At 38.6% G+C, this 9,758-nt stretch overlaps 1 protein-coding gene and 1 pseudogene across 2 annotated transcripts; both read right to left on the minus strand.

Annotated features, from left to right (window-relative positions):
- Positions 1 to 579: 579 nt before the first annotated feature.
- On the minus strand, positions 580 to 1,952 carry OTUD6A (OTU deubiquitinase 6A). The gene has a single exon (XM_079124220.1). It carries the CDS (start codon positions 1,884 to 1,886, stop codon positions 1,011 to 1,013), a length of 876 nt encoding a protein of 291 aa, XP_078980346.1. The 5' UTR covers positions 1,887 to 1,952; the 3' UTR covers positions 580 to 1,010.
- A 2,396-nt stretch (positions 1,953 to 4,348) lies between these two features.
- LOC306650637 (S-phase kinase-associated protein 1-like) lies at positions 4,349 to 6,038 on the minus strand (annotated as a pseudogene). Its single transcript has one exon. The product of its transcript is annotated as an S-phase kinase-associated protein 1-like (transcript).
- Positions 6,039 to 9,758: the final 3,720 nt, after the last annotated feature.

Below are 9,758 nucleotides of genomic sequence, written 5' to 3' on the forward strand. Positions count from 1 at the left end.
GAAATATGGGAAGGCACTAAGTTCATATCTTTCACACTCCATACCAGTTCACATACAGAGTAGATCAACCTGAATAAGATCATAGCATTTAACATCTCTAAGAAAAAAGAAAATTTACCAGAAGTTAAACTACCTGCCAGTTGGTCTCTTTTTGCTTCACACCAGTTATAGAGATAATGAAATGGTTTCAACTATCTGAATAAAGAGCTTTATCTTTAATAAAGGGAATTAAATTCAGAACTTTCACATTTTATAATGAGTCACACCGTGCACGTTTATCTGAATTTACTTTCTATATTAACACATTCACCTTTTAACAGATGCTATTATTTAGAAATTAGCAAATATCTAAACGACTAAAATTTTCAGCCACACAAATTTGAATGAAAAAAATTACTATCAGAACTCTTATTCATAACCTGAGACATCACCTGAGAAGCCCAACTTAAAACAAAACAAGCAAAAAACAACCCAACAAAGAAGAGTTGGTGACCATTCCCCCCCGCAAAACACAGCAAATGACATTCACAAAAGACTCTGATCACATAAACTTCTTTATCTATGTAACTCAACAGATACACAGGAAAATCCAAAGATGCCGAGCTATTCTACTGAACTTACTTATTCCGAGTTAAGGACTTGTCAAACCAAAATTTCCCATTTTTATCCCATACTTATTTGAAACACTACCAACTCTCAGTAGGAGAGGTCAACACGATCCACATGGGCAACAGAGGTTAGAGCTCATCAAGCTCCCGCCTCTCATTTAGTAAAATCAGACATTCCCCCACTAGTCTCCCATCTCCCACCGCGTGAACGAAAGAACCACAGGAAGGATAGAAGGCCAAGGGTAGGCAAGCGGCGGCCGGAGGTACTTTTTAAGTAAAAGGAGGAACGAAAAAAAAACGGAAAAAAATTTAAGCCTACTGAGGAGACGAGGCTGTAGCTTCGGCTCTAGCGACGGCGCTGCAGCAATGGCGACCGCGAGGCTCTGTAGCGTGTAGAAAGGCCTAGAAGAGTCGAGGGGCTCCGCCGCCAACAGCGCCGGCCTCGAGTGGCTTCACCGAATTGTAGTGCTCTCCCAGGTTGCAGGCGTAGTGTAGGTAGACCAAGGTGAGTGGCTTCTTGTTGTATTCCTCCCCGATGATGATGACGGGTGAATCAGCTTGAATCACTTCGATGGGCGTCTTCAGGACATGCGACAGGGCTCTCAGCTCCAGCTGGCCTCCCCACGACGCGCTGCGGACGATGTTTTCACAGTAGCTCATGAAGTCATCACGGGTGTAGGCACCACCGGTCTCGGGGTCGCTGAAGAAAGGCAGGAAGTCGTCGACGTGCTTCTGCATGTACTCAGCGGTGCGGCAGCGCAGGCTCTCCACGGTCACGGAGAACACCAGCTGATCTTGGATGGCACGGTACATGCAGTGGCCATCAGTTGGGATATCCTTCATCTCCAGATTCTTGGCTTCAAGGATGGTGGCGAGCTTCTCCTCCTCCTCACGACGGAAGCTGGCCATATGCTCCATCTCAGCTTTGGCGGCCCTTTCCTGGCGCTCTCTCTCAAGGGTCGCCCTTCTTTCCCGTCTTCTCTGTGCTCTCGAAACTCGGGGAGGTTGGTTCTCGAGATCCATCTTGGCCAGATCTTCAGTGACAGAATCGAGGTTGCTGTTGCCAGGGAACTTCTCTTGGAACTTCTCCAACTCCTGCTGGTGCCTCTGCTCCATCTCGGCCTCGAGGCGGGCCACATCTAGAAGCAACTGCTTTCTTTTCTTCTTGTCGCTTTTGGGGACAGAGTTTTTCATGCCCTGGATGCGAGCCTGTAGCTCCTTCTTCTCCCGGTTGTGGCGGCGCATCATCCGGGAGTGTTCACTCTGGGAGTCATCCATATTGTTCAATGGAGAATATCAGTGGAATTTTGGCGGTAGTTCAAACACCCTTCACCTTCGCTAGCCTTAGTGCTCTGTTCACATAGGATGCTTGCTCTTAATTTTATTCACAGCCCTCTCTGCCATTGGCCAATCTCTCTAGGGCTACACCCCCCCAACACGTCTCGCATTGTGATTGGCTGTTGGTAGACCCCTAAATACATCTTCATTAGACCCCCGTAGCAACTTCCGCTTCTGGTTTTAACGGAATTCAAATATCGCTGGTAAAATACAGCCTTTCCGCAACGTGGGCCACAATTGGGCTTGTAGAATTTTTCAGTGACTCTTACTTGGTTCCCAAGTTTGGATACAAAATACAAGCATAGGCAATGCTTGATAATCATATACTAAATACTCTGTCATCAACTGAATATATTCTGACTCTGGATTTGGCATTGCCTCAGCCGCGTTGACTAATTAATGTTTAATCTTTGTGTATCAGAACAAAGACATTTCCTTACATTCCTGGGAACACAGAGTCCCTCCAATTTAAGGCTTTAATCCAACATGCTCCATCTCAGTGTGAGAAGGCAACAGAATCACCTTTTCTAAATTCCCTCTTCTCCTAGACCCTCAGCTCCCCAAATGGGTTCTCTAGGATGCCCAGGAAGCACCACAATCAGAACACATCAGAACACTTCTTTCTGATTATTTTTAATCTCTAAAAGTTGTGCAAACAAACAAACAAAAAACCCAAACTCTTTCAAGTGTGCTTTCATCCTGCCCCATTCTGTTTACTTGTATCTTGAATCCTTGAACAGATCTGCTCTCTAGACAAAACCTCCCCTTTATTACAAATAAGGAAAGTGGACGTTCATCCAATTAGCTGCGTGTATAGAAATTTCTTTCCTTTTTATTTATTTATTACACTCTGGGTATGGAACCCAGGGCCTCACTCATGCTAGAGGAGTGCTCTACCACTGAGCTACAAACCCTACCCCTTTTAATTTTATTTATTTAATATTTATTTATTAGTTTTTGTTACAGGTAATTGAACTGAGGGGTGCTTAACCACTCAGGCACATCCCCAGCTGTTTTTTATATTTTGCTTAGAAACAGGGTCTTGCTGAGTCAGTTAGGGACCTTGGTAATTTGCTGAAGCTGGCTTTGAACTTGCAATCCTCTAGTCTCAGCCTCCCAAGCCGCTGGGTTTACAGAGGTGCACCATTGTGCCTGGCAACCCTTTTTATTTTGAGACAGGATATAGCTAACTTGTGCAGGCTGGCCTGGACCTTGTAAACACCCTGCCTCAGTCTCAGGAGTTGCTGGGATTATAGATGTGCCCCACAATGTCCAACTACTGCTAAATATTAGTCTTTGACACAGATTTACTATAGTTTGGTAAACCATTCACCTGTTGAAGGACATCTGGGTTGTTTCCAGTTTTGAGATACCATTAATAAACCTGCTAGAAATGTCTGTATACAGGATTTGTCTGAGCATAACTTTCAATTTTTTTTTCTGGGAAAAATGCCCAGGAGTGTGATTGCTGTCATATTCTAAATTTATGTTTATTTGATTACATTATTGTTATTATTATTTTGGTACTAGGAATATTTCCCAGAGTGACTCTACCATTCATCGTATATTCCCACAAGCAGTATATGAGTGATCCAGTTTCTCAGCATCCTCACCAGCCTTTGGTATTGTCAATATTCTTTTTTTAGCCATTCCAATAAGCGTGCAGTGATATCTCATTGTGGTCTTAATTTGTTTTTCTTTAGTGACTAATAGTGTTCATCTTTTCATGTGCTAATTTGCCATTCATAACATATTCTCTTCTGTAAAATTTTTAAGTAATTTTTATATTTCCTAATTGGACTTCTTTTACCATAAGTTCTTTTTTTTTTTTTTTGCCGTACTGGGCATTGAACCCAGGGCCTTGTGCTTGTGAGGCAGGCACTCTACCAACTGAGCCACACCCACAGCCCATTACCATAAGTTTTGAGAGTTCTTTTGTATTCCAGATACTAGTACATTTTGTGTGTGTGTGTGTGTGTGTGTGTGTGTGTGTGTGTGTTTTACTGGAGATTGAATGCAGGGCCTCACGCATGGCAGGCAAGCAGTCTCCTAGGCAGCCACATGCCCAGCCCTTTAATTTTTTAAAATTTCATCTTGAGACAGGATCTAAGTTGCTCAGGCTAGCAAAGAACTTGCAATCCTCCTGCCTCAGCCTCCACAATAGCTGAAATTACTGGTGTAAACCACTGCAACCCAGCTAGATATTAGTTCTTTGTCAAATATATGCTTTACCAATACTTTCTCCCTGTCTATAACTTGTCTCTTAATTTTCTTGACAGGGTCTTTCTTAGAGTCAAAGTTTTAAATTTTGATTAAGTTCTTTTTCTCATATGGATCATGTTTTTTATTTATGTATTTATTTTTTAAATAACCACTTTTTATTGAAAGTATCTTGCACTCATGATGAATGTTTTCTGGGTTTTGCCACATATTTCAATGTTAAAGGTTAAATTACCTTTTACATGCAAGTGCTATGAATAGTTTTCCCCACATGGGAACATTGATTATAAAAAGATGACATGCCACATGAATTAAGTGGTTTTTTTAATTGAAACGCTATCAAACTGTCTAGTTACATTTCTCCCCACAAAATCCACAAACTGGGTAATAACTGAGTCTCTAGGCAACATATTCAAAGCTGAGATTTAAAAAAAAAGTCCTTTGGTCCAATTAAGGGAACCCTGCTACATACAGGCTTATCAATCCCAGTGGTACTGGTTGACTCCAGGAAGGCTGGAAGACATCCTAACACTCCCAACTGAAAACATGTACTCCAAGTAGCCTTTTTCCAATTTCCAACTCATAAATAAAGATGATATTTTGCTAATTCTATTTCAGAAAACTTTTTGCAAGGTGTTTTATTTATAATGTCAACTTTTAAAAGTTCACTGAAGTTAACTGGACAATAAACTAGGCAGAAATCAATTTACAAAAGGTGGGAAAGCCCAAAATGCCACTTTCCACTGAGAACTCACAATTCAGTTTTATTCAGAGTAAAGAAAAAAGAAATTTTCTCTCATACTAGAAGAAATTCAGTCATAGGTTTGGAGTCTGTACTCAAACTACACATGCAATAAGAACAATATTATGCTAGTACAATTGATTTGCTGCTGCATTTGCCTATTATTTGTCCAATATTAACAATTATAAAGAGAGTAGTGTGACTAGTATCTGGAACAATCCTTATAGTGTCAATTACAACATTTCACTTCTCTTCACACCACTGGTTCTCTTTGCATATCTGGGCTTGCTCCTCTTCAGTAAAGTCATTTTTGATATTGAAGTTTTGGCACATCTCCTCAGATTTCCCCTTGATCATATTGGCAACAGCCTTGTATGTAGTAACATCAAGCAAACCTTTGATGTCTAAGTAGTTTGCAGCCAGAATAAGTTCAAAAAGTGTTCCTTGGTCAACTTTCAGGAATTCTTAGTCCCAAACAGGGAGATCACCTGTTCACTTTTCTTTGTTCTCATCATCCTCAGGAGGAGGAGGGTCACCCTTGTGATTTGTGCACCACTGAATGATGTTTTTTAATACTGCTGCATTTACATTTGGTAGAGGAACTGGGTCACCAGTTCCTTCATCATCCATTCCCAAAACTTCCAACATGGTCTTGATTGTCACAGATTGTTTGGTGATTTGTACATCAACTTCAAATATTTCCCCATCAGAAGTCTGCAACTTAATTGAAGGCATAGGGTTTGGTCTCAAGAAGGTGGTGGGCCATAGTCTGACAGGAGCAGGGCAGCATCCACACAAGGAAAGAAAAAGGCACAGGACAAGGCCACGAATATGGACCGTATTTTTTATGTCAAGTCTACAAACCCTTTTTTCTACATCCTAGACCCCAAAGATTTTTTTTCTTTTGGTACTAGGAATTGAACACAGGGGTCGCTCTACCACTCACCTAAATCCCCAAACCCTGCAGAATTTGGGTTATTTCGAGGTTTCTAGGATCCAACTGGGCTTCAAGCATGTTAGACAAGCATTCTACCACTGAGCAATGCCCTCAGCCCCCCAGCCCCTTTTTATATTTTGAGACATGGTCTTGCTAAATTGCCCAGGCTGGCCTTGAATTTTAGAAACACCTACCTCAGCCTCCTGAGTTGCTGGGATTATAAACATGTGCCTCCGTGCCCAGCTGACTTTGACCTTTTCTTAAAACTCAAAGATTTATAACTTTAGGTTTATAGTTAAATTTGTGATTTATTTTGACTTTATCTTTTGTGTAAGGTTTGAAAATTAGGTCAAAGTTCATTCTTTTGCCTGGTGATGTCAATTTATGACCACACCATTTGTTGAAAAAGCTATGCTTCCTCCATTGAATTGGTTTTGGACTTTTGTCAAACATCAGTTGGGCATATTTTTGTGGATCTCTTTCTGGACTCTGTTCCATTCCATTCATTTCATTTGTCTATTCCTCCACCAACACCATACATTCTTGATTATTATACTCACATAATAAATCTAGAAATCAGGTAAACCATTTCCTCTAATGTTATTTTTTTTCTTTCAAAATTGTTTTAGTGACTCTAGTTCCTTTGTCTTTCTGAATAAATGTTCAAATGCCATAAGTTCATTCTACTTTATGGCTGAATAATATTCCATTGTGTTTATACACCACATTTTCTTTTTCCATTCACCTGTTAAAGGACACCTAGGTTGCTTCCATTGCTTGGCTATTGTGAATTGAGCTGCTATAAACATTGGTTTGTGGCTGTCTCACTGTAGTTTGCTGATTTGGTCTTTTGGGTGTATACTGTGGAGAGCAGTGATTTGAATCATGGTCTTTCTGACTCCTCATGGCTGTGTTTGTGCTGGAAAATGCACAATGCAAAAGTGCATGTTGAGATGGCTCAGTTGCTATGGTGAGACCAGCCAGAGGAGTCTACATTCAAAGGCATGCAGCTGTATCATTTGAGACCTTGAGCTCAGGCACCAGCTCCCAGGGATAGAAAATTCTGAGCATAATAAGATGACCCTCATGTTTCACCAGTCCTGTGTCCTTCGGATTGCCTGCTTTACTAAAAATTTTCTAATAACCTTTTGATGATGAAACCTATATAATAAATGTGCTGAGATAGCTCTGGGTCACTGCTTCTCCCTCAGACAGCAGTGTCCCACCTGGCCCCACCTTTTCCTTTATGTGTGTGTCTGTTTGTCTTTTCTTCATCCCCATTGCCCCTCATTTGGTTTATTTCCCTGAATTAACAGCCATGACTGAGAGATGAGAGGGCTGTTGCAATATACCAAGGAGTGGTAAAACTGGGTCAAATTGTGGTTCCATTCCAAGTTTTCTGGGGAATCTCCATATTGCTTTCCAGAGTGGTTGCACCAATTTGCATTCCCACCAATGTATGAGCGTACCTTTCCCCCCATATACTCACCAACATTTATTGTTACTTATATTCTTGATAATTGCCATCCTGACTAGAGTGAGATGGAATGTCAGTGTAGTTTTAATTTGCATTTTTCTAATTACTAGAAATGTTGAATATTTTTTTCATATATTGACCATTTGTATCTTTTTCTGTGAAGTGCCTGTCCAGTTTCTTTGCCCATTTATTAATTGGGTTTTATTTTTGGTGTTAAGTTTTTTGAATTCTTTATATCTTCAGGTGATTAATGCTCTATCTGAGATGCAGGTGGCAAATATTTGCTTCCATTCTGTAAGCTCTCCATGTACTTGTTTCCTTTGCTATGAAGAAACTTTTTAGTTTGATACCATCCCATTTATTTATTTATTATTTTACTTCTTGCACTTTAGGAGTCTTGTTGAGAAATTTGGTTTCTAAGCCAACATGATGGAGATTTGGGCCTACACTTTCTTCTGGTAATCACAGGGTCTCTGATCTAATGCCTAGGTCCTTGATCCACTTTGAGTTGAATTTTGTGTATGGTGAGAGATAAAGTTTCAATTTTATTCTGCTACATATGGATTTCCACTTTTCCTAGCACCATTTGTTGAAGAGGCTATCTATTCTCTAATGTATGTTTATGTCACCCTTTTCTAGTATGAGATAACTATTTATGTGAGTTTGTCCCTGTGTCTTCTATTCTGTTTCATTTGTCTTCATGTCTGTTTTGCTGCAAATACCATGCTGTTTTTGTTATTATAGCCTAATTGCTCTGGCTAGAGTTATAAGGACTACATGTTAAATAGAAGTAGTGAAAGAGGGCATCCTTTTATTTTTCCAGTTCTTGAAATGCTTTCAATTTTTCTCCATTTAAAATGATGTTGGTCTTGGGTTTAACATATATAGTTTTTACAATGTTGAGGTATGTTCCTATTGTTCTTAGTCTTTCTAGCATTTTGAGCATGATTGGATGCTGTATTTTGTAAAGTGCTTTTTCTGTATCTATTGAGGTAATTGTGTGATTATTGTCTTTAAGTCTATTGATGTGATGAATTACACTTATTGATTTCCCTATGTTGAAACAAACTTGCATCCCTAGGGTGAAGCCCAGTTGATCATTGTGTACTATCTTTTTAACATATTTTTGTCTGTGATTTGTCAATATTTTATTAAGAATTTTTGCATCTATGTTTATCAGGGATATTGGTCAGAAGTTTACTTTTCTCCATGTGTCCTTCTCTGGTTTTGGTATCAGGGCAATACTAGCTTCAAAGAATGAGTTTGGAAGGATTCCCTCCTTTTTTATTTCAAGGAATAATTTGAGGAAAATTGGTGTTAGTTTTTGTTTGAAGGTCTGGTAGAACTTGACTGAGAGTCCGTCTGGTCCTGGACTCTTTTTTCTTGGTAGGGTTTGATGGTGTCTTCAATTACATTGCTAGAAATTGTTCTGTTTAATTTTTCTATCTTTCTGATTCAATTTGGGTAGGTCATATGACTCTAGAAATTTGTTGACATCTTCAACATTTTGTATTTTTTGTAGTATACATGTTCTAAATACTTTCTGATTATCATCTTTATTTCAGTAGTGTCCAAAGAAATATTTCCTTTTCCATCACAAATTTTAGAAATTTGTTTTTTTTCTCTCTTTCTCTTCATTATCTTGACCAAGGGTTTATCAATTTTATTGAGTTTTTCAAAAAGCCACTTTTTGTTTCATCAGTTTTTTTTAATAGTTTTTTTTTGTTTTAATTACATTGATTTTGGCTTTGATTTTAATTAGTCTTCTATTTTTTGGTGTTGATTTGTTATTATTTTTCTAGGTGTAATTTTATGTTATTTATTTGGTGATTTTTCTATTCTTTTAAAGTATGAGCTCAATGCATTCCTTTTGCTACTGCCTTTATAGTGTTCCAGAGATTTTGATTATGTTGTGTTTTCTATTTTCATTTACCTCTATATATTTTTCTTTAAATTTCATCCCTCATTTCTTCTACTATCCATTGGTCATTAAATAGTGTATTATTTAGTCTCCAGGTGTTAGAGTAGCTTCTAATTTTATTTTATCCTTGATTTCTAATTTCGTTCCATTATGATCTGATATAATGCAAGGTATTATCTCTGTTTTTTGTATTTGCTAAGAGTTGCTTTGTGGCCTAAATATGATCTGTTTTAGAGAGGGATCCATGTGCTGCTGAGAAGAAAGTGTATTCAGTCATCGATGGATGAAATATGCTATATATGTATGTTAAGTCTAAATTATTATTTATTATTTAATGTTAATTTTTGTTTGGATGATCTATATAGTGATGAGAGAGGCATGTTAAAGTCGCTCAATATTACTGTGTTGTGGTGTATTTGATTCTTGAGATTGTGAGGGGTTTTCTTGATGTATGTAGATATTCCATTGTTTGGGGCATAAATATTTATGATTGTTAAGTTCTTTTGAATTATAAT

The sequence above is a fragment of the Sciurus vulgaris genome (genome assembly GCF_902686455.1).
Source record: "Sciurus vulgaris genome assembly, chromosome: X".
Lineage (NCBI taxonomy): Eukaryota > Metazoa > Chordata > Mammalia > Rodentia > Sciuridae > Sciurus > Sciurus vulgaris.